The sequence below is a fragment of the Copidosoma floridanum genome, unplaced genomic scaffold (genome assembly GCF_036245765.1).
Source record: "Copidosoma floridanum isolate Cflo_tuat_1 unplaced genomic scaffold, Cflo_Japanese_pri ptg000014l, whole genome shotgun sequence".
Lineage (NCBI taxonomy): Eukaryota > Metazoa > Arthropoda > Insecta > Hymenoptera > Encyrtidae > Copidosoma > Copidosoma floridanum.
Window position 1 is genome coordinate 6604513 of NW_028321891.1, and position 25519 is coordinate 6630031.

Genomic DNA, 25519 nt, shown 5'->3' on the forward strand with positions numbered 1-25519 from the left:
CATTTTTCAACTTGGAGGGGTGCAGTAATAGTAATAATAATAATAATCATGCATCCACGATATGAGTGACGCACAGGTTCCCATGAAGGGGACATTTTCTAGACTAGTTGGAAATTGTCACAAAACTCACAATCATCTCCCATTCGGACCTTGAAAAAAAGTAGCGCATCAGACCTTTAATTTTTTTTTCCTTTTTCACAAAGAAAAAAAAAAAAAAAAAAAAAAAAGTAAAGTAACGACCGTCACGACCACGGCCTCAAAATGGTCCACGTCTCGTTAGAGGCAAGAGTCAACGAAAGGCACGCGCGGTAGCCTCTCGCCCGTAAAGCGTCTTTATGGAGCCTAGGTACGTAGGTAGGTAGTGCACCCCTGCGGCGATTCACCGCTCATTCTGGCCCCTGTCTCTTTCTCTCGGCGCGTGCACCGCGTACCTACGTACCCTCCTCCCCCCCCAGCCCTCGTAATGCGCAACCCCTGTGGAGGTGGCAGTCTTTTTTTCCCTCTCTCCTCTTCTCTTGCTGGAGTCGTGCTTAATAGAGCGGTTTTTTTTTTCAAGGGTAGTGGTTACGTGCCTCGGTGTAAGAGAATTAATTTTGATATGGGGCGGGGGGGCACTGTTATTAAGATCGAGGATAGCAAATTGAAAATTATTGTCTCTTTCATCATATTAGTTTTCACGATGTTACGATACGTGTATGTCACGTTTCTTGGTATTAACTTTTGCTTTCTGTAACGTGTTGGGCTGATAATTTACCGTCACCCCTCGGTTATTGGATGAGACTTTGTGATTGTCTGTAGGGCAATTCATACGTAGACCCTTGGAAAGCAACTATACGCGAACTTATCAATTACTTCATCGCTAGTCCCCTCGCAAACTCATCGACGCTGCAATAGGAAAGACGGAATGCGCGCGGAAAAAATCCGATAGCGCGAAGCATTGCAAAAAAAAAATAAAAGAAAAAAAAAAGAAAAAAAAAGAAAAAAAAAAAGGATGAGAGCTCGGCAACAGGCAGTTCTTTCCGATACGTATACACACCATCCATAACAGAGTTAGCGATCGCGCCGCGATAACTGATTAATCCATAACAGGGAGCGCGCTTGTCCGGTGTATACGCAAAGCGCGCGCCTCATAAATCGCCGCGCGAGCCGAACGGTCGGAAAAAAAAAAAAAAAGAAAAGTCCAACGCAACAGTAGCAGCAGTGTAAAGAGAAGAGAGGAAAAAAAGGACGCTGCGCGAGAGCGTGGGTTCATTAACCCCCTTCCCTTTGCGATTGAACGACGCGAAAGGAAAAAAAAAATTGAACGAAAAAAAAAGGAGACTGGAAACTAAGTATGTCGCGCGCAAGCAAGATTGAAAAGAAAATAAAAAAAAAGAAACAAAGGATAGAAGATATATAACGATATATAACGATCGATAGTGCAAAAAGCTATGTATAGTGCACGTAATGCATACATCGCTGTGCGATATAATGCACTCAGACGCCGGCGTCCCTTTTACCCGCGGATAAACCCTCCGCCTGCCTCGCATCTTTGAAAAGAAAGAGAGAGGGAGTCGCCGCTACCGGTGCTGCATTCGAATGAGCGCGAAATCAGCTTAAGGACGCTGGCGCAGCGTGCGCGCGCGGTTAATCAGCGGAACGTTCCTCCCGGGGGGAGGGGGGAACAATGCTAATTTGAAACAATAAAGCGATCTTGGCTCTCTTTCTCCGCTCGAGAGCCGCCGCGAATGTAAATCGCGTGTTTTTGCTTTCCCGGGAGGACTTGCGTGTTTTACCGAACGAGAGGAGGAGCTTTCGCGCTCAATCGGCTGCGAACGTCGATTTTACCGGCGCTACTCTCGTTACATTGTTGTTGTTGTTGTTGTTGTTGTTGTTATTGAAGGTATACGGGAAACCTTTCGAGTACACTTTTTTTTTTTTTTCTTTTTTATCCTTGCAAGGAACGAGGATGCGGTGTACCCACTGAATTCGTTTTACATAGCGGAACGGTATTATTTGTGCACTTGGAGCAAACAACGACTTGCCCGAGAAGTAATAAAAAGCGAGCGGAGAACAAAGCACCCGTACTTATTGTGCGTAGCTGTATCGAGACACACAAGTCGCGGGTTTGACTCGTACAAAATATACATAATACCCCTGAACCCAAAGTAACAGCCAAGTCCTGCCTTTTTTTAAAAATTTTATTTTCCACCGACCGAAAGCTCGTGAAAAAACACACCTGCGTATACCCGAACCACCCCGTGTGGGGCGAAAAAATTTGTTCAACTGGACACTAAAGCGAGAGTCCCGATTTTATCATCGTCCGCGTTTCGGTATATAATAATGATCGTCGTCGTCGCGTAACTGCATCGTTCGCCACACGCAAGCACACACACACACACACACCTATTAGGTACATACATATATGTATTTGTAGAGAATCAAAGGAGGGAGCCGAGAGTCGACCTCGGCTGAGGCCACTGACTTTTCCAAGCACGCGTTCTCTCTCTCTCGTAAGCCTGTCCCACATTTGCTCTCGCTCGTAAAGAATCGCCTTGGCTATTTGCCGCTCTCTCTCTGTTTTTTTTTATCTTCTCTTCTGTGCCTCTTACGTGTCGCCTTTACACACGACTGGCGGCTCGCAGCAGCGGAGAACCAGGGATGAGAGAGAGAGGGAGTCCGTCGAACTGGAAACTGCAAGGAAAAAACGTTCCAAGACTACTCCTCTCGGATGCATAAGTTGGCTCTTATGTACATACACGTAGGTATATATGCCAGCCGGGGTATGCGTGTGTGCGCGAGGCTGTCCCGCATTCAATCCCTACGTAGAAGGGAACAAAAGTGGAGGATGAGAAAAGGTCGGAGGAGACGATGAGGAGGAGCAAGAGGAAGGGGCTCAATTGATTTTTCCTCAAAGTTATACGTACATCATTGTACCGGCTTCTTTTCCATCTTATTCTTTCAATTCATCTATAAAATCGTATTCAACCCTTGCGCTGCGGTATGCCAATTTCTACCCAATTTATTTAGGATCCCTCCTGAGCCGTTATAAAAATGTATGCGCCTATCTTCGAGAGTATAGTCATCGTTACACGAACAAGCTCATTGCGCGTGCAAGTCCTTAAAGCTAGTCCATATAGATTTAAATTGAAGCATTGGTCTCAGGCACTTTCCGTACCAAAGAAAGAACGAGTGCAAGCTATAGTGCTGCGAGTTCCTGCATTACCACATGCACAGCATCGCAATCGTGGAAATTAATGCGCTCGACCGTGTGCGCGTTGTAAATCGATAACGAGGCGTAGCACGTAGTGCAAACGGAAAAATCGCGAGCATTAATTTTATGCCTGCGAATTAAAAAAAAAAAAAAAGGTAAACCCATCGCACCCGCTTGCACGTTCGAAGTAAAGAGAAAGAGGGAGTAAAAGCAACAGCGAGCGATTAAGCAATTGGAGGAATTTTTTTTTCTTCTTCTTTTCCTTCTCTTTACGGAACGGCTACACGTATACACAACACAGGGGGTGTGGGGGGGGGAACAGTCAAGAAAAAAAAGGAGGGTGGGTTGGGAGCAAAGGACAGCTTATCTAGATTGCCATTCTCTTTTACGCCAATCCTCTTACGGCACGCGTGAAAACGTCAAAACAGATCTATCAAACGACCCTCCCTTCGACGCGTGCCCCTCCATGTGTGGGTGTAAGATGAGGTACCCGTACCCGAAGGAGGATGAACAACCGTGGAAAACCCCACAAGGACAAATGTTAACCTTTTTTCGCTCTCTTTCGCGCCTCTTCCTGTGTGTGTGTGTGTGTGTTCCGTCGTCGCGTGCGAGAAAAAGTTTTACGGACGACACGGTTCGAGCTACCGCACCTATATACATCGCGCTTCGATTTATCTAGTCGTTCCGATGATTCATCGCCTCCTCCTGGTCTATCGAGGCTCTTAGCGTTGCTACGTATATATGTACGGTGCACAGGGGGAGGGCGCGCACACGTAATAATTCTCCGGAGAAAACTTGCCGGCGCTACTTTTCCAAATTAATATCGGAGCTCGTTCCTACATGTATATGTAGCTGCTGTCGTGTTGTTGTAAAACTGTATCTCCCCGTATACAGATACGATCTCCCCCCCCCCATTACCCACCGATAAGCGCAATAAATAATACCTATACGTCTATCAAGTAAATGGTACACCGAGTATCGACGACAAATCGCACAGAGAGGGAGTTACATATAATCAACCCTGTTTTTGGTATACGGACAACGGTAGTATATGTGACCCTGGAATAATTGCTGCTATTAAACACACAAGTTTTGCCAGAAAAATCGTTTGTTCGAAGATTGTTATCGACACGAATTGCGAAAAATACGATGTTCAAAGAAAATATCGGATCTCAGCCCCAACCGCGCTACTCTAGGGGATGATCCAAAACTGTACCGCACCCTTCAGTGTTACGTTGTTTGCAGCGTCATAGTCCTGATTAGCAGACGTTCCGACAGACGATGCACATGTTGGGCGACGACAGCAAAGTTGCCTTGCTTTGGTCAGTGTAGTACATGTATAATATATATGATAGACATAGACCCATATATAAATAGACACAACGGGCTTTTCATCGGGTATATAAAAGTTTACCAATACGTCTTCCCCCTGTGTATGCACGGGGCTTCTATAGTTTCAGTTCTTTTGTGCAAGCCTAATGTGAATGTGTACCTGTGTGCACGTATACGCGCCCTCTCGCCGGCAAGAGGAGTCGCGTAAGTGAGCTTGCAATCGAGTTAGAGCGATCGAGTTAAGTTTCGATCGAGCGCTTCGTGCAGCCTCCCTCGGGCCCGCTGCTCCTCCTCCTCCTCTCGACACCCTCCTCCCAATAGACCCCCTTTCTTCCTCCTCCTTCGTCTACCTATATACGTCTTGCTCTTCTTGCCCCACAGGGAAATGTTACAAATATACATTGTGCGCGCGCGCGTGTGTGTGTATACGCACACTTGAGAGTGTGTGCATCGGGTAGCGGGGGTCTATTATATATAGGTGTGTGTACACGCGAATGGTAACACAATACAAGGTGGGAGAGATGAAGATGAAATCTGAAGCCTTTAATGGAGAAAACGGAGTACAGTATACATACACAATGTGGGTATACATGTATACATAGGCATACATAGGATAGTATACACATCGGACGAGGAAGAAAAGGAGAACGCGTGGCTGCGGGGAATTACAGAATGGTGATGATGCCTATATCGCCGTCGGGCTTCAAATTTTAGCCAGGGCTAATAGGTACATACCGAGCTACCCTCAGGTGAGATGAATGTCATTGCGATTGATTACATGAATTTTACGGACGGATGGTTGGGAGCTTTGCAAACTTTATTATTATTATTATTTTTTTTACAAGTTTAACTGATTTTAATCCGAGTTGAATGAAAGGTTACGGCTATGCAACAAAAGAGTCCTGTATGGGTAATATGTATTCCTCCGAAAGGAGGAGCTTTCGAGAATAAAAGAGAGGAAAGAGCCGGTACACGGAAATGAAAGACAAAAGCGCGACAGCGAGAGAGAGAGAGAGAGAGAGAGAAAAAAAAAGACAAACAACACGGCGTGTGGACACATGTAGGCGCGTTCAGCAGCGCGTGGCGCCCAGCTCCGCCTTCGCTCGAAGGGATAATTCGATATTTCCGTGACCAAGAGCCGAGAGTCCGTCCTTGCTGTATCTCTCCCTGTACGCGTGTGGCTCCGATGTCCGGGACAAAACGCTAGCCATCCGAGGAGGGATACACATAGCTGTAGGCCGCGCTTGAATTATGCATCGTCGCAGCCATGCGATCGCTATCCCATATATATATGTGGTGGTTTTGTCCATATATGTATATGTATATATAACCGCTGTAGTGCTGTTAACGAGCCGAGGGTTGTATACACCTCGAAATTTAAACGACGAATTAACAGCACGAGTGCAGTTACGAGCCGACTTTGCAAGACGTGTATATATTATATTGTATATACAGAGGCGTCGGGTTGCTTCTTGCGAATTACTTTGTACACGGGCCTGAGCTTAATTGCCTTTCCCCGCTGTATATCGTTACTTCGAGTGTTGCGTAATATGTACAGGGGAGGTGTTGTGAACAACAGCAACAACAACAAAAAAAAAAAAAAAGACATTTCGCACCGAGGGGATGTGAAAATGTAGGTGGTGGGACTTTTGTGAAAACGCGAGTGGCAAAGTTTGATGACAAACTAAAGGGGGTGAAAAAACGATGACAAACATCCCGAAAAACTTTTCGCGCAATCCGCGCGTCTCTCTCTCCCCCCACGGTCGTTTAATACCGCGCATAAATCACCGGGATAAAACGAGCACTCGGAGAGCTAAAAGGGAAAAAGACAGTAGGAATTACAATCCGCATTATCTATTAGTCTCCGGCTAACTATCTATTAATCTCCCACCTGACATTTTTTTTTCTTTTTCTTTTTTTTTTTTTTTTTTTTTTTTGGTTCTCTCTCTCTCACTGCAGCTCCAAAAAGCAAAAATGAGAAAGAGAGAGAAGGAGGACCCTCCGTTGGAATTTATCGACAAACTTTTTAATGAAATAAATTACGCGCAAAAAATAGCGCGGGAGAGTTGGCTCCCGTTTGCCCCTCCTTCCGCGGCCGTGCGTTTAACTGCCGCGAAAAAGTGTCGCTGAATTAAAACTGGCGGCGAATGGCCGGCCGTACGTTTCCGCACAGGCCCCCGGGGGGAGGATAAAAGTACTTTTGCACCGTCGCGTCCAATCCGATAGTTGTTGCGATTCCCGAGTGAAAAATCGTTTATTTCGCTGTCCAACGTTGTTTTCCACCAAGCGAACGAAAAAAAAAGGTTCAAGATCACACCCAACTTGGTATTTTTCCCCATTGAGAATCCATGGGCTAAGGCGAAGGAAAAAGAGCCAAGGCCAGACGCGTCCCACGCTTTTCGCGCATACCCTACTTTTATACACTCTCGCTTTTACGCGTGTGCCCATTACATGCACCAATACGTAATCCCAAGCCACGCTCGACTGCCTGTACTTCTGCATAACATACATAAATGTACTACAGAGCATGTATGGCCCGCGGCTCTCTTTCTTTCTCCCCTCCTACAACTGTACAATGTGTGTACTATATACAGCGAGGGTAAAGGCGATACGTTTATGCACAGTAGTGCGTTTCCACGTTGTGTTACGCAATGTGTATAGGTATATATATGGTGCAGGATCATGTATATTTATGGGTGCCACTCGGGTCCTTCCTTTTTCCCACTGTCTCTCCTGTGCCTGTTGTTTGATTTTAGCTTTGGAACAAAGTGGCGGGACTCGTGTATTCATTTACTCGTCGGGAAAAATTATTCGGCTTGTTTTTGTGCGTTACCATACAAGTTGTGACAAATTGTCAGTAGGATTTGATGGAACAGTGGCAGAGAGTTGCATTGAAATTTACTCGCAACCGCATACGATGATAATCTCGGCTGATATTCGATATTTACTACGGTTCTTGGCCCAACAAATTGTCTCCATCGTTGGTGATGGTGCTCGTGGACCATTGGCACTGAAATAAATACCAACGAGTCCCAGGGCAATTTATTAACCTTCAGTTTTCTCAAAGTGTAGTGAACCGGCAGTGATATAAAGTTGAGCGATATTTGCTTCGGGAGCTTCGCTGCTTCCGCCAAAGGACACATCACTACTGCTCCACTGTACCGGAGAACAAAAAGTAGTACCAAATCCAATTCCCTAAAAGTGTGTGTCTACCATCCCCCCTCATCTCTCGTTTCCCTGGTTGTACAGCACCAGTAAATTCTCGTCAACTCCCGAACGTCATTGAGCATTTATGAAATTCCCTCCGACAAAACCCACCCCCCCCCGGCACTCTCGCGCGAGAGATTTCCCGAAAAAACTTCCCAAATTGGGGTTATTTCGCGAAACTGCTCGTGTATGCTTTTATAGGTGTACGTACGAATAAATTTACGCACAGTACTTTCATTTATTCCCTTCTCCGCTTAACATCGCAAGTGTATACACTCGCGCGTATACGTAAGGCCGGAAGTCAAGAGGACCACGTATACGCGCCGCGGAAAGTAGATCTCTCGTGACCTAAAATCTAGCGTTTTCCGGCAACCCCTAGCGGATAATATATGCCCGTTGTGTTTGTATGTACGTACTTGTGGTGTACGAGAGCAATAGCGGCGATAATGTAAACCCAGGAAGCATAGGAAGGCAAAAAAGACGCACGTCCTTACACATGAAACAAAATGTACGTCGTAGGATTGCGGTACATTTTGTAACGGCTGCGTCTTATTTAGTTTACTGTAGCCGTGGGCATGTATAAAACTCCACCGGAGAAAACGTAACTTGTAGAATAATAAACAAAAAATTGAACAATACTTATACACGCACCCACGAGCTCTTCGGGCAATGTATACTTGTACATCGCTAACCACTCAGCCATCGAATCGCGGGAGCCCGGCCAAGTGTAGCCAGTAGCGAGAGAAGCTCGGCGTCGTGCTCCCCGGCATAAATCAACGGTCCCCGAAAACCTGCGCGTTATATGGCCTGCAGCCACCCTTGCAAGTGCATCTCCTGCAGCGGCCCAAGGTGAGACGCGGTGCAGGGACAGGAAGGGGGCGTGCTCGTCCGCGGTCATAATTCTCCCAGCCAGCGGGTCGCCAGCGTCTTGTAACGATTCGCGCACACTTTCGCCCCATTTGCGAGAATTCCCTTCTACTCGGGCTATACGAGCAACTTTACGCGTATACTCTACATCGGCGATTTATGCCTCGGTGTGCTTTGAACATTTTCCACTTGGTGTATCACCGCTGATTGCACCCTCAGTTGTGTAAAAATAATTGTAAAAAAAAAAATTTCTCCCTCCCTTTTTTTCAAGGATGTGCCCTCTACCCCGGTGCATATAATCTGTAAAAAAAACGCTACGGCGCGCAGTCCCCGGTGTATGTATATGTATGTGCGAGTGATTGATTAAATTGTACTTGCAGATTTATGGATGACGACGCGCGAGGGGCGAAAGTGTGACTTTATTGAATCCGATCGATATTGATTAATTCCTCCTCCCCTTGCCCCTCACTTTTTTGTTGTTCCTACCTCGCTGCTCGAGCACTGTATTATACTCGGTTATTTGCACGTAACACCATTACCCGTTGTTCTTCGTCTGTTTTTCATAGTTTAACCCCCCAGCCGATGTATACTCGCACAGCGGCCGTATTTGACAAATACATTTTCGCGAGAGCACAAAAGTTTGAATGAAAATAAATTGACGCTGAAACGGGTGTAGCGGAACATGGTCCGTGGGAGGAAAGAAAAAAAGGGGGTAAGTAGAGTCCATTGAACTTTTTCGCGACAATTACCTGCAGGGTGTCCGACTTAAGTTCCGTAACGAATGAAAAATTCAGCGTTACGCGGCTGTTAAAAGTTTTTTCTCCCTCGCTGTACGTATACATATAATATATAGTACATCAACCCGATCTCCGCGTGTACTTGCCGTTTTACGATGATGAGCAATTTATGCGCAAACTTTTCAATCTCTCCACGTTAACGGGGCGAGTGTAATTAAAAGCAGCATTTTATTGGGTTTGAAAAAAAAGCCATCTCCGAAAGTTAAGCCGTTATTGCTTTGTACATACATTCGCAGAGAGTGAATTGGGATTAAATTTCCGAGCAGATTGAGGGACGCTCGAAAAAAAGATTTTTACGCAAATGAACCTCGACAATCGTGTCTCTCCATCGAGTGAGGCGTTACAGACATTAAACATAAAAACACCATCTGCCTTGTATACCTACGTTTTTCTCAACAAATTGCCGAGTACGTAAAAGGGCACCGCAGTACGTGTGCTCACGTAATCACACTGCAGATGCAGAGCACGTCTCATTAAGCTCATCATGCCCCGTTCTTTTTTTTTCTCGCTCCTCCTTTTCGAGTTTTCCGCGCATCTGGGATACCGAAACCACCTAGTCCGAACAAAGCGCGCCGCAGCTCTCTTTGACTCGTAAACTAAGGCGCTTGCCCGTGTAAGCTATACTCGTGCCCCTCTCGGGCTTGTCTTCACGCGCGTGTGCTCCACGGGGGTAGGGTTGGTCGTTTTTGCCAAGCCAGAAAATTATACCTACTGCTAACCTTCGGTCTTTGTGCTCCGGAGCTTTGAGGACCGTGTATTTTGTGATTACCCCTCCTCTTGGTGCCCCTCCGCGTGCAACCAACTCGTTCGTAGATCCCGCGACAAGTGATTTTGCATAATGTTTCTTTTCTTTTTTTTCTGCATGTATAATCATTCGGAAGAAAAGGAGGAGCCGGGCTTGAGAGGAGCTTTGATAAAAATTAAAACGAAGCTTGATGAAAAGCTCAGGGCAAAGGGAGAGCCAGTACACCCGGGGTAAGGGCTACATGAATAACCGACGAGCCGCTGGAATTGCCAATTAAGCATTTCACTTGTTTTAGGGATTTCTTTGTGCCCCTTTACGATTCGTTAGCCGTACCAATGCAGCCGTTTGATTTTTCAATACGAACGATTTCTTCATCCTTCCCTTCGAGAAAGTCTGTTTGCCCTTGAGAGTCAACCATCGTTATTATCTTCGTTTTCATTTCCCGCAATCGTCAGGTCGAGGTCTACATATTTTCCGGAAAAACCAGAGGGCAAAAAGTTCCACTGGGTTCGTACACCCGAAAATTTCCAACATCAGCCCGAAAATGCGTCCGGTGCAGGGACAAGGGCATGAAATTCCTCGACACCGTCATTACGGCCAGACACCGCAAATCCCGTGCCGGCCCGAGCTGATCCCTTCCCGGGTCGTGAAAACTCGCTGTGGCGGGACACCCCGCGCGAGCTGAAATCGCATTTCGCGCGCTCAAAGCTAAACTCCATCGTCAACGTGGTCACGCGTGTAAGTACATTAGGCCAAGGGAAAGGGAGATAAGCAGAGGGCTTGGAGCACATTACACATTACTCCCATAGGGAGTGAGGTATTATCACATGATGCACATTATTCATACACTGAAAAAAATACACGTTACCTATTAGGTTCTGCTATCATATTACGCTGTGTGAAACTGACCACGTAACTCTGTAACGTGAATTGGTGAAGTAATAGCGATATACCTTAAGGTAGATGCTCTTTTTATCGTACGTGTGTTCGCGTAGCTCTGTTTGTTGTGACACGCGTGACAAATGAGGAAAATTGACTGTCGCTTAGGCTCGAGGGTGTTTATTTCCTTATACCAAGTAACCCTTACTGAGAGATCCCGAAAAGCAGGAGTTCTGTATTAGCAGCGCCATGTAAATAATATATACCATGCACACGTACACGGGTAGGTACGGGGACCCTGTCCCATTCATCCCTGCTCCGACAGCCCCGTCTTTCTCTCTTCTATGTGTACCTACGACGTGCATACACGTACACCGGTGTACGTACACGGTACGTCTCTTCCAGGGTGGGTGTCCCTGACAGGGAGAGCCGCGGGTATGAATTCCGGCGCTGAATGTGCATTGTCGTCGGCTCCCCCGAATGTTAATGCACGCGCGAAAGAGGACATGCCTTCCCTCTCGTACTATTATACGCCCCCCCCATCCACCCCCTCTCTGAGTGATTTAACAGCAGACAGTGCGTGCATATAGGTTGGGGCTCGGGGTGACCTCGCGTGATGCGAAATCAGAGCGCTGGCTCGTTGCTTATTCGTAGCTGTGTAGGTGCCAGGTGACTGTATCAAGCTAAACTCCCGGGTTTAATAGATGTGGGCTCTGTTTACTATTTTTTGGAGCTTCAGCTGCGCCATATGGACACGTGTGGGGGTGTCCTTCTTATTTCGTTGTTGGGAATTCCACGCGCACGAGCGTCAAGATGCCAGTCAGCGCCAGTGTATTTCCCTCCGTTGACGAGGCGTTTTTTTTTTTTTTTTTAACGCAATATGACAATGCGAAAACTCGTTTGGGTGTAGCATAATGTCTTAAACTAGAGAGAGAGAGAGAGAGAGAGAGAGAGAGAGAGAGATTGAGAGTCCTGTGTAGGAGATGAAAAATTCAAGCTGCCTGGGAGACCCGAGTCCTTGGAGGAGAAAAAATAGTGTCACTTATATACAGTCACGTGCCGTCGCGTGCGACTCGGTGTCCTTCCTTCTGTATCTTTTTTCCATTTGACGCCGACCGACGGAATGTAATTTAGGAATATCCTGTCGTCGCTCGCACGCGCATCCACTTGACCAAAAGGAAAAAAAAAAAAAAAAACAGCGTACCTGCAACACAAACACGTATACGAAATTCAGGCCAGTAGACGAATTCTCATACGATATTCATCTCGTGGATGTGTATTTTTGCAGTTATCGGGGCAAGGACGGCCATCTGCAATATCGGAATATGATTAAGAGGGTACAATCAAGCACCGCACTCTATCCATTAACTCTCTTTTAATGGCCACCTAACTAGACGTGATTTGGGACTTTTAAAGCTTTTTTTCTCCCCCCCCCACCCTAGTTATTATTGTTATTTAGTGCCCCGTTAATAATTTCACCTCGAAGAGTATCCTTGATTTCGTTGCACAATTTTACGTGACGGGGTGGGGGGGAAAAAAAAGCAATCGAGCCAAGTGTCAAAGCGCATAGAGGCACAAACAGTAGCTCGTTGGGGCTCCCAATTATCAAATCCCGTGGCCGAGCCGAAAATTTAATAACCCCGATGGCGCCTCTCCCTTCATTAGCATCATCCGGGTCTGAAAACAATATACCTTGGCTCTCGCCGTTCCATCTTCTTCTTCATCCCAGGAGACAACGAAGGGGTGATACGGAGGGGGAAGGTTGTAGAGTATACCGACGTCCTGGTCTCGTTATCGAGCTCGGAGCTTATATACATATACGTGGACACGAAACGCGAGAAGAATAAATCGCCGGGGCTTACAAAAAGAAGCTGTAAAACCATACCGCCCTCGAAAAAACCTCCTCCTCCTCCTTCTGCGCAGGTGCGTGCGTGTGTATTTTTTTTTTGCACCCAGGCGTGCTCGTTTTTTTTTTTTCGTGTCACGCGTGTATGTGTGTCAACACGGCCATTTGTTCCGTTATATAGCCATTACGTGCGTACATAACGTAACCTCGCGTGGAAGTGGAAGGTTTTAGAAAAAGAAAAAAAGAAAGAAAAAAAAAAAGGTTGCATGCGGCGTTTTGATGACGGCTGTTATGTGCATACGTACGCGTTGTACTTGTCCCCTTGCGTGCCGCTCTTCGCGGAAAATCGAGAGTTGCTCAAGAGCAGGTAAGCCCGCGTCGTTTAATGTGCGTGTCGTGCCTCACATGTACGATGCTTACGAGGCTTACACGTGTGTTCAACGCGAGTGGTGTGGGACAATTTTATTCCACACGCGTTACGTATAATATACTCGCGATAATTAACCAACGCACGAGGGACTTGTCGATGGAAAGAAAAAAAAAAAAAAAAGGAAAAGCGCTCGGTTTTACGTCCCTTTTGCCGTTCGCTGCAATGCGGTAGGTACATGATGGAATGGTGTCGGCTAGATATGTCCTGATTTTGATTGGCCATTAAGGCCGATATTCCCAGCTGTACGGCGCTCTAAAGATCCTCCGTGGAGTGCCAAGTGTCTCACAGAAGCGGCGTCGTTTCTCACTTCCGCACACGCCTGCATTCGGAGGATAGATGGGGTCGTGCACGTACCTATATAACGCCGCCAGTGTGTACCCTGCACGGGCGCTTCATTTTACCGCTGACAGTAAATTTCATTGCTTTACGAGGCGCAGACTGCACCGAAGTACACGATATACGCGGGGACATCAGTGCCGATTTATTAATATCGACGAGATGGCCGTGTCGACGCGAATGTAGCAAAAAACGCTCGACAGTCCGATGGTTTTTTTTTTTTTTTTTTTTTTTTTTTTTTTCCTACCACACCCCGCGATCGCACTTTTTTTTATTCGTTTGCGCTAAAATTAGGACGCGCCAGCGGGGAGTTATCACTGGTGCAGCTCGGGGGTTTTTTCTCCCTCTAAAACTCTTTTTTACGCTCAGCTAGGCTGTGTAACTTTTTGTTACGCATTTTCAAAAAAAAAAAAAAGGGGGGGGGATCGGAGCTTCGGTGAATTTTGATTTCTCCCCCTTTGTTTTCCCAGCCGGCGCCGCGTCACGTGCACCGCGTCATCCGTATTGTTGTACCTATACACCCGAGGGTACGATTTTTCTTTTTTTTCCTTGTCGATCGACAGTTTGGCCAATAATATCGTACTATTAGATCACGGGCTCTCGATGTCGGTGAGGAGCGAGCGCTACTATTTCTCGACATATTGACGTTATTTATGCACGGACGTGTACTCACCGATGACTGTAATTACGTATATTTTCCCTCAGTAAGAGACTTTGCTCTTTAGACGCGGAGTAAAAGGACGGACATAATTTTACCCATCAACCACGAGATACGTACCTATACGCATAAATAAAGGCTCGTGAAATTATCCGGGGGTGCGGAGGAACTTACTCGTGTATCCAATGTAGACATTGCGCTGTAAATTTTTACAAAGGCTCTCTCACACACAGCTACAAAATGAAAGCGCATCCATACCGCGAGCCCTTGATTCTCCTTGGTTGTACAATGTTTCGCGATCGCGAGGAATGAAGTCGTAAACGCTTAATTGGCTCGTTCTAGCGTCCCGACCGCGGGCAAAAACTTTTTAATCCTCTTTACGCCCTCCCGCAAAGAGGACGGCCCGCGATAAGCAGAGGCTAATTAAATGCACGCCGGGACCTCTCTCGAGGTGGCCTTTACGCTGATGCGCGCATCCTTGAAACCCGAAGGCAAACAAACAAAAAAAAAAGCACTTTGAAAACACGCGGCCGTAAAAAACAGGAGCCGAAAAGCACCGAGAAGAAGAAGAAGGAGAAACGAGTGCGGGCTGTGATGCACCGGGCGTGTACACGCGAGTGCTCTCTTTCATCTTTCTCGAAATTCCTGGCGAAGGGTCGGCGGGACGAGCCGCGCGAAGGAAGGACGAGATATAAATTCGCGGCTTTACGGCACCCCCCGACTCGTGCACGTGTACGCACACCCATGCGCTCGCCCGGAAAGTGGAGGCGGAGGAAAAAAAAAAAAAAAAAATAGGCTAGCGCGCGAGGGAGGGCCCGGAGGTGGCGAGTGTGTCAGGTACAGCGCTCGGAGGCTCTTCTGCCCGGCAGTTATCATTCATTTTCTCACGGCCGAGCTTTCCTAGGAGACACGCGTGCTGTCTCTCTCTGCTAACGACAGCCGGGATTACATCCTCTCCTCCTTTCGGCCAAGGAGAGGCAGAGGGACACTCTCGCTTCCCGTGACGTCTGCGCCCTCGAGATTACGTGCCCCACGCGAGTCTTGTACGTTTACATCTATACATGTACCGACACTGCTGCCCTTGCTATACTGCGACTGGTTTATGTGTTGTCGCGCACAGTCGCATTTTTTTTTTTTTTTCTCTCGAGAGCCCAGCCGCGCGAGCTTTTGAAACGTAGACTGCTGTTACCTAATGCTCGCCGCGCGGAAATCGCATTAGGAGACGCGACCCCGTAATCTCGAGAGTTGGGCGAGAGCAGGCCGGTTGGCGCTTCTGTTTTCGCTCGAGGTGCTTTTTCACGCGCCGGATGTGTACCCTCCTCGTTTTTGACGAAACGAAATTCCAGACAAGAGCCGCGGAGCGTCGAGCCAGTTTTTTTTTCTTCCCCCCTCTCTTTTGCCCACCCCCCAAAAGCGTGCGATTCATCGCGCGTAAGGGAGGCGCAAAAAGTCCGTCCGCGAGAGCGTGCTCTTTCCCTGAGAAATATTTCAGTTTTCCAAAAAAAATAAAAAGGATGAGGGTAGAGAAGCGCTTCCTCTTTCCGTGCGTGTCCATAAATTCGGTCGCGGGTGAAATTTCCAGCGTTCCGTGGGAAACGCGATTTTTGCCTTTTCGGTTTTTTTCCCCCCCTTCCCCCTCGGCGATCCGATGCATAAAATCTGCCGCGGGAAAAAGCGCGCGGCTCTCAACAATACCGCGGGGCTATCGTTCTTCCTCCCTTTCACGTAAAAACGCTTGTTTTTGCCAGCCAGCCCGCACCGGCGGTATCGTCGAGCCACTCTGCGGTGGCCGAAAAATAAAAATCGGCACGCTCCTCTATCGGTGCTTCCTTTTTTTTTTTTTTTTTTTTCATCCTGACTCCCGGCGCCGCTCCGCGTTCGCATCCCTATTCACGTCCAGTTTCCGCTCGGTGCGAGATTTCGGGGGACAGAGACAGACGCTTCAAACACGATCGTGGCGAGGATCACAGCCCCCTGCAACTCGAGTCTCGTCCCCAACTCGTGTAGGTATGGTAGGGCAGGGGTGGCGATAAGAAAGTTCGAGAGAGCCTCGAGAAATTCCAGGCGCTACGGAAGGGACGTAGAGGGACTCGGCTCTTCTTTTCATCCCCTTTCGGTACTTATTACTCTCCTCCGGCGCTAAACTTCCCCGGGCGCTTGTGGTGCGCTTCTGTAGAGGTGTGTGTATATATATATACGAGGGATGGATAGGGGGATGAGGTGCCCTGGAATTTTTAATGGATCTGGCGGTCGAGGGTAGTTTGGAATTCTATTACCGGGAGAGAGGGACTGAAACAATCGAGATAATTAAATATCAATCGGACCACTCGCGCACACCCCCTCTTCCCCGCTCTTTTCTCTCCTTTTCTCCCTAGTCGTACGGTTGCACTGGTACCTAGCGAATCGAGCTACTCCTTTCGAATGAGCTTCCCCCTCCTTCCCTATTTTCTTGCGTTACTCTGTCATGCTATCGGAGGTCGGAAGAATGAATTGGTAATTGCTTTCCGTTCGTATATACAATCATTACAAGCCGCACTGTTTCAATGAAATACAGCAAAAGCTCCACCCAAAGAAATACCCCCGCGCTCAGGACTTTGTGTTCCCGTTGTGATCACAAGTTTCAAGTTTTCTGCGAAAAGGGAGAAAAAAAGAAGCAGACCAAAGCTAGAGCGCTCGCAGCTTTTGGAATTTATAACTTTGATAAAGTTCCGAAAAGGGGGTCACCGATATGAGGCATGGGGGAGGGAGGGAGATACGTGACACACCTAAATCATACAAGTTAGTTATAAATATATGTATACATATTCTTCTCCCACCCTCCAGAATCCTTGAAACAACACACAAAATTCAATTAGATATATTACACCCCCCCCCCCGTAGCACGAGACCACTCTTCGCTCCCTCTGTTTTGTACCGCGCGATAAATCCGCGAGCAAACGATAATATATACCGAAAGTATGTTATGTATGGACGCGTTCTTTGATTTATCAGTGTTTACGGTTGATCCATTAAAAAAAGAATAATAATAAAATAATCGCACCCGTATCGCCCAACAAATTATACCCGAGTTATCAACGTAGGGGCTCACGGGAATCTCGCAGCGTTGGATCGTCAAACTCGCGACCTTTTAATAAGCGAAGCGAGCCTCGGTCGAGTACAATAGGGTATGGCTGGCTGCTTATGACTCTTTTTTGATCGTCACCTGTACGTACATATACAACATCGTGCATCGCTGTTAACAACAAAGGGTGGGAAGCGGGTGGTTGTTGTTTTACTTGGCTCTTGGCGAGGTCGATGAGGGATTAAATTGCGCTTCTTCAAAAGTTGGGCGTTGAAGTATATATTATCGCCACGCGAGAAGTTTAATGAATTTCTCAAGTACTTGGTCGATTGTTTTTGACTCCGCGTAACGTATATTGTATACGCGATACCTAACGATAAAGGTTAATTATCTTTATCTCGAGGGTGCATGTATTGCGAATTTTCGGTAATAGCTTTTGTATTTTCCATCAACTGGTTGATGCCCGTGTTTTCAATTTTAATACCGACTACCTTCGCTACGCGTGTGGCTGATAATATCCGTGCATTAAAATACCGATTGATCATTCGCAGGTAAAATCAAGTGCGTTTGCGTCACTGCTCGTTTATTCGCGTATCGACAAACTATGCGTATACGTACAATATTAATTACTCGTGACTGCCGATATTTCCAAAATTTCAATCCGATTTTGCATCCGATGGCTGCCATCGAATTCGACGTCCATTTCTTGTTCGTACATACCTCTGACATTTACTTTTTACTCGGGTAAAAATTGAAATACATTATTCCCCAATTATTGGCACTTTCGAGTTTTGTCCCCCAAGTACGATGCACTCGTCCCGAAAAAAGGGGTAAACAAACTAGAGATGCACCCCTTTGGAGATGCGAAACTCGAAATTTCTCAGCGCCACGCACCGGATGATAAACCCGAGCAGTATAACCCCCTTCGTCCGGGCAATTAAGGCGCGCGCCCGGGCCATCACCACCGCGGATAAAATGACGGCTCGAAACGGGAGCCCCCTGGTCTGGCCGCCCCCGTAATTGCAGGGCCAGGGGACAAAAGCTCCTGCCAGGCGCGTCGTCGCTTCGGCTTTCCCCGGGTACTTTTTGGAAATTTCAGCTGCAATTATTCCCGGCCGGGGCGTGAAAAATTTCGCCGAAACCGTTTAATCAAAGGCCGAATTAATGAAACGTCGAGGGAGCGCAATTTGTTAAGCCGTACCTACGGATGATACAGAAAGCACGAAAAAAAAAAAAAAAAAAAAAATAGAGTCGACGCTATCAGCTCATTATCTCGGCGCTCCCTCCCTGAAATTATCTCCGTGACTTTTATGCTGGAAATTAATCTCGCGACTTCGGGGGGAAGGGGGTTGGGTGAATTTATTGCTTCGAATTAATTCTCATTACGCGTTATGTAACTCCGGACGTGACTGAAAAGCCTCATCAACCTACATTCCGTATCCTGTCTCTCTCTCTCTTTCTCTTCCCCGATCCATCAAAATTAACAAAAAACCAGAGAGCACCAATAATAGGTATTCCCCTGTCGTGGGAAAGATAAATAAAAAACTGCACTCGATTTGGGGATGCGTTTGGCCTTTAAAACTCCCCGGGAAACAGGGCCATCGTTTATTTTTTACCCTCTGCGATTATTAAAGCCGACCTCATCGGTCGCTTCCTCGCGGTGCTCGTGTGCATGCACGTACACGATACGCGGTGTTGGCTCGCGGTCTATCGCTGCTCTGCCTGTACACACTCGCAAAATTTCACTTTAAATTGCGTGTACGACCGCGCAATATTCCGAAGGTTCGGCCGATGTGGGCCATATCTACTGTCAACGCTCTTTAGAATGCGCTACTGCGTGCATGAGTATTTTTTTTTTTTTTTTCCGTTCCTGGTATGCAGTTGTACGAGTAAAGTATTTGCTTCAAGGGCTTTACGAATAAATTGGACGACATCGTGTCATTTCTCTCTCTCTATTGGTGTATCTTTGACTAGGTTCGATGTTTTTTTAGGTTTTTAGAGATTTTGCGAGATTATTATTTTTTTTTTAATTTGCGTCCTCTACGTACATATTGACGATGACTCGGATGACGTTTGTTTTCATTTCAAGGAATTTCCTTGCTACGCCGCAAAATTGTACAACAATACAGACTGGAAAATCCAGAAGAGATGTTCAAAGTACGGCATTTGTATATGTATAGCGTTTGCGTTTTCTTTTTCATCTCGCTACATTTCCATACGATACGCGCACGCCTACGTTCACTTTCTCCCTCGTCGAATACATAACATTACGCAAAACCGAATAATGCTCTCATATAAAATGCATTAGACTCGACGAAAAAAGTAAGAAGGAGGAATATAACACCCTCCCCCGGCTATAGAATCCGAATTTCGATTCAAGGAGCCTCGGGAAGCGTCCTCGTGTTAATCAATTTTCAATCGGCGGTCCGTCACTGCAGTCCCACCACCTCGACTTTATATTCCCCCCCGTGGTCCTTTGAAGGGAAACAGAGAGTGGGCGGGGTGAGGAAAAAAAAAAAAACTTGGTCTCTCCGACAATCCCTTTCTATGGCTGTCGCTGCCCATTTTCATTACAAAACTCGTGGGGGCCGAGGGCTTCCACTGCAGAAATTTCTCTTTTTGCCATCGTCAGTGTGTACAGTAGCCCCAGCCCTTTCTGATTCAAATGAGAATTGAAATTCAAATTTGAATCCGAATGATGCGCTCTCGTGTCCTCTTTGGCTGACCCTCTACTGTAGAGGCCGCGAAAGTTGACGGAGGGGATGGAGACGAGTGACAGAACCACGCGTTGTTGAAGGTGACGCCTGTCGTGTTTTTGATTTATGCGAGATCGAGCGAGGGCCGAAATTACGGAGGGAGGACTGAAATTGGCCCTTCGGCCCGACGCTTCGCTGTACACCGTGCCATTACCCGGATGCGTTTGCTAATAATGCAAATTGACGCGTGCGCTTTTGCTCTCCCCTACGTGTATAGCGTCAGCGTCGATACACCCCCCTTGACTATGTGCTCGATTATTTATTCCTCGAGCACTTGAAGCGCACGTAGAGCTTTCCAACAATCTATACTCGAACGCCCTCACGGTCCATTTGTTTTGTCGTTAACATATTTCGAACACCTCCCGATGGATAAGTCCCTGGGAAACAAAGCAGGCGCTCGAGCCGTAAAATTTTCCTACTCCCTGGCAGGTAAGTATATAATGTGTGGAGGGAGGAGGGAACCGCGTGAATAATGGTCCAACGCGATGACTTCACTCGGCGTGACAATGAGGTCTCGACTCGATTCTTCCGTCGGTCCCCAATCAAGCCGCACCGCACCGGCGCCGATCCAATCGAACTTTTTCTTCCTCTCCGGCCTTTTGTTTTTCTCCTCCAAAAGGGCCTCACCTACAGCGTACAAAATGATTAGCCATTTACGGGACGAGGAGGCGCTGCCGAGCGTCATTACCGAGTTTGTTGATCGAGCCCCTTTTCCTCGCGGGGTGGAAATTCATTTTTAAGAAAAGCAGAGCTGGACATTGCGAGGTATAACGTAGATACCAGCGTCCAAGGGACACCCCCGGGGGAGCGGAGCGACGGGTATACTGTCAGCCCGGAGAGAGGGAACGAAATGGTGTTCCACAATGGGTAAGATAGGTACAAGGTATAGCGCCCAGAGACGGCATAACTTTGCACCCATTCCGGCCTACGGAGGACACACAACTCCCCTCTAACTCGGCGGAGTCTCCAGTAGAGAGAGACAGGGATGCAGTTGGGCGAGATGACATTGTCGTCGGTGGTGTGCATCTAGAGAGAGAGAGAGAGTGCAAACCTCCTACCTCTGCCGCTTTGCTTTGCGGAAGCTCGGCCCGAGTAATTTCCGCATTGTCGTTAAGTTAATAGGTCCTAGCCCTCGGGTCCTATCTAACCTCCTCCTTCCCGCCTTTACGTACCGCCCTGGGTAGATATCATTGTGTGTGTGTGCGCGCGTACACGTCGCTTGCGGATCGATACGCGAAATGAATGCCGAGAGCCTCTGCGGGGCTGTCTTGTGTTGTACGAGGGTGTCCAATTGTCGTTGTCGGGTGATTGGTCGAGCCAAGAATCGGGGCTGCCGGCACAGATTTTTCTTCCCGAGACGAGGAACGTCACTCGAGGTAGTTTGCTCGGAGCGTATAGTGTATAATATATAGCGTATATATATATATATATGTATATAGACAGGGTCGAGAGGTGATGCCGGTGGCTTGGGTGGACAGGGTAAGAGAAGGAGTTTGCGGACGAGCGAGGCTCCGTCAGTCGAATATTTAGATTTCACTCAAACTTGAGCTTCGAGGGCGCGGAATCCAATTTTGATGGCGATCGGCAACTTTGATGGCCCGGGAGAGCCTAGCTCCTCCCACTCGCCCACGACCGATGACCATCCCCCTCCCACCTCTCACTAAATTCTCTATTACCATACGCGAGTTTGATTCGATTTCCTTCCCGGAGGCTCCTTTGACATAGTTTTAACCCAATCAAGGTACTTTTTGCGCTGCAGCCTATGTATACATATGGAATAACCGTATTTGTTGTAATTGTTCAATATATCACGATTGTTAACAATATGTGTGTACGTGTGTTTTTGTTTTGTCGATCGACAACAGACTTGCTACGAAATGGAAAGGTACCTGAAAGACGAGCCAAAGCTGCAGTCGTACAAAAAGCTCCCCACGGAGCTCGACTCAACGGCACCGTGGAATTTGTTCAGGGCACCGCAAATCTGGACCGCCAGTACCGCGAGCGCGCCCTTCGAATCGCCAATCAAAATCGAGCCCACAATCAAAATGGAGGTAAGCCAAAAAAAAAAAAAAAAAAAAAAATATCTGATTTCATCGTAAGTAGTAAAAGCGTGGATTCGGTCAGACGGCCGACCGGTGGTTTTTCGAAAAGTATGTGACAACGACGATGCCCCAACAGGTGATGGACGACAGGGAGGCGCTTTCGTGTCTGGAGGACGAGCTGAACCTGAGCCCGAGCGACCTGCACCACAGTCACAACGGCCGGGACAGGGATCTGCTCGACCGGCACCTCGACTCGTTGTCCATGTCCTCGGCGAGCTCGGCGTGCTCCGCCCTCTCGTGGGACGGCTCGCCCTCCATGTCCTGCAGGGCGCTCATCATCAAAAAGGAGCCCAGCCTCGACCTCGAGGAGGACGAGGAGCACGAGGTAAGCACCATGACTAGTTCAAGCCTACAGGAGTACCTATTGGGTTTTATCTTAAAAGAAAAAAAAAAAAAAAAAAAAAAAAAAAAAAAAAAAAAAAAAAATAGTTTGCGTTAAATTTGCAGGAGATCGAGGAAGAGGAGGACAGCGGGTGCGAGGGCGAGGGCCAGATACTGACGCCACCCTCGAGTCCGGAGTCGGGCCAGGGCCACTCGAACTCGAGCCACTCGTCGACCGGCAGCTCGATGCTCGACGTTCACAATCTCAACTTACACGGGCCCCACGGCAGGAGCGCCATCGTCAGGGTTACCGCGGCCAACGCGCAGAGCGTAGCGAGGTACGTGCGTCCTTTCCTATTCCCACGCCCCGTACTCGTTAGACCCGACGATTAACCATAACGGGACGGACCCGCAGGCTGATCTCGGTGACGACGAGCGGCTTCCAAGCGGCCAACGGAGCCTTGGGCCAGGGCTCGGTCGCGGGGACGATGTCGAGCGGGAGCCACGCGGGAGTCAACAGGCACCACGCGAGGAGTCACGAGCACAGTCCGCCCGACACGAAACGCAGGATACACAAGTGCCACTACGACAATTGCAAAAAGGTCTACACCAAAAGCTCCCACCTGAAAGCTCACCAGAGGACGCACACGGGTGAGTGACGCGTTATAGACGTATATGTTTTTTTTCATCAACTGCCCCACCCACCGCTGCGAAGAGTCGGGTATCGTATCGACGATTGAATGGAAAACAGCGGCTATTCATCACTGCCGGGGAAATTCATTTCCCTGCGTAACGAATCCGCAAGATACAGTTAGTTGGGAACGGGGAGAGGAGACAAAAAATAAAACAACGCGGGAAAGAGTCCTTATCGCTGCACGCGTTACGATGCATAATTAATCAAAGGAGAAGCAGGGGTGGAGAGAGGGTTGTTGTTGTTGCCCCAGAGACCCAAAGTGCAGGGGGACTACAACAACTTTCGGCATACCCGTGGTGGTGTATACGCAGTGGCAGTTATCTTGGGTGCGCGTATGGAGGCGCACGCGTGGGGTGGAAAGCTTACAGCGACGGCAAAGGAAGACAAATGCGATATTAATGGCCCCGAGCTTCGAGAATTGGCAGCGAAAAAGAGGTATGGAGGAAGGGAGGAACTGTATCCCCGCCGGGGGGAGCCTCCCAGAGGGCAGGAATTATTCAAAGTCAGATTGTGGTCGGGTCTACGTACGTGTGCGCGTATGCGCGGGGGATGATATTTGTTACGGGGACTTGGCGTTTACCCTCTCCCTTGAGGTACTTGTGTTCACGTGTTCCTTTGTTTTTCATTCGTTCGACAGAAACATCTTTATCTTTGATTAAGGAAAAATCAATTATGCTGTGAAAAGTGAGACAAAGCTGCTTATTTGATTCCGAGGGTGGCCAATAGGAATAACTGCGGTTACAGATGCCAACAAACAGATGCCAGAGACAACCAATAAAAGGGACAATGCTTGTTTTTTTCTGTCTGTACATGTGGATGACTTTTTTTTTTTTTTTTTTTTTATATAGTTGACATTGCTATTTATAAACTTTTTTTTCTCGTTAACGCTACGTAAGTTTTTCCCAACTGCACTGATAATTAAATATTGAATCATATATTTTCCCCCATTGTCTTTGCCTGCGACATTCACCCCTGTATTGACACTCACTTTGGCCCATTGTCTCATCTATCAACTGACGCATCTAAAAAGTATTACAGCGGTGGCTGGCAAAAAAAAAATCCTGAAGTAATCTAATCCATAAAAACGGGGATGAATCAAATTTTCCTAGCCGCCCCTTTGCCCTCGATTGTCTCCCAACCCCCCTTTTGACCAAAATTTTTTTTGTTTACGACCCCATTATCGCTCAGCCCCGATCTACGAGCCCAACACAACGACCGACCTCTCCGAGCTAAGCTCCGGCTAATTAATTTAGGACACTCGCCACAAATCACATCCCTTCGTCCGCAATATGGCTCGTAGATGCAATCTAATTGTTTGCGAGCGCGCGCATGCCGTCGTAAAAAGACTTTGGTAACATCCTCTTATCTCCCTCTTTCTCGGTGAGCGATCAAAAAAGCAATGGGGGCCGAGTAAAGAGAGAGGGAGGGTAGATTGAAAGAAAGTAACGCAGAGCCGGACTTTGATCTCGAGCGTCTCTCGAATCGAATTTCGGCGGAGCCACGGATTCTCGTCCCTCCTCCCACCCCCCCCGGCTGGATCTTTCTTCGGATGAGAGAAAAAGGGCGGAGACCATCCCACCCCCTCCCCCGCCGTTGGGCTTGGGGTCAGCAAGCCGGCAAGCGAAAAGGCTCGTTACGAGTCCAAAGACTTTCTCTCTCTCTCTCTCTCTCTGTGCGAGTGTGTGCACTCCTCTCGGTACGGTGCAGCGCTCCCGCGGATCCCTCCTCCCTGTGTTTACCTTGGCGCGAAATCACGGGTATATTGGTCGACGTTGAATTATTCGGGCTGGCCAACTTTTCCCTTATTTTCGATGCTCCAATTCCGTCGAGTACCAAATTCCATCCTTTTTATTTATTTTCTTTTACTTTAATTGGGCACACTATGTACATCGGTCCCTTTGGAACGTTCCGAGATATAATCCTCACATGTATAATGCTCGTCTCTAGTGCACACGGTAGGTATATTCCATCAAGTAGTAATAGTAGTACCACCCGCGGCATTAACGCAAACATGAATACGTTATGTAGATTAATGCGACTTGGCTAGCCGATAGAGCTGCTCGTTGAATGTTAATTGTGAGCCGATCGGTGCATCTGGAACTAGATGCGAAGCCTTTGCCCCCCGAATTGGAAGGCATGGCCCGATACCACTTTAATGAGCCATCAATAAGCGATCTTTGATCAAGTGTGTACAGCATATTATATAGTAACGTGGCATCGGACGGTCAATGCGCTTCAAAATGACATGTATACATGATGCTACGGTGCAGAGTTTGTAATGAGGAGATTACATTG

The 25519-nt window shown here is 47.6% G+C and overlaps 1 protein-coding gene across 3 annotated transcripts in view; it reads left to right on the plus strand.

Annotated features, from left to right (window-relative positions):
* LOC106638520 (Krueppel-like factor 6) overlaps positions 1–25519 on the plus strand; it is a 265802-nt gene that overhangs the window by 233643 nt on the left and 6640 nt on the right. Inside the window, exons 2-5 of one of the 3 annotated variants that reach the window (XM_089591923.1) lie at positions 21973–22158; positions 22259–22534; positions 22660–22868; positions 22946–23181. In XM_089591923.1, coding sequence (XP_089448049.1) covers positions 21973–22158; positions 22259–22534; positions 22660–22868; positions 22946–23181 — 907 coding nt within the window. Of the gene's footprint in view, positions 1–21972; positions 22159–22258; positions 22535–22638; positions 22869–22945; positions 23182–25519 lie in introns of all 3 variants that reach the window. The other 2 variants (XM_089591921.1, XM_089591922.1) reach the window with 2 other exon arrangements.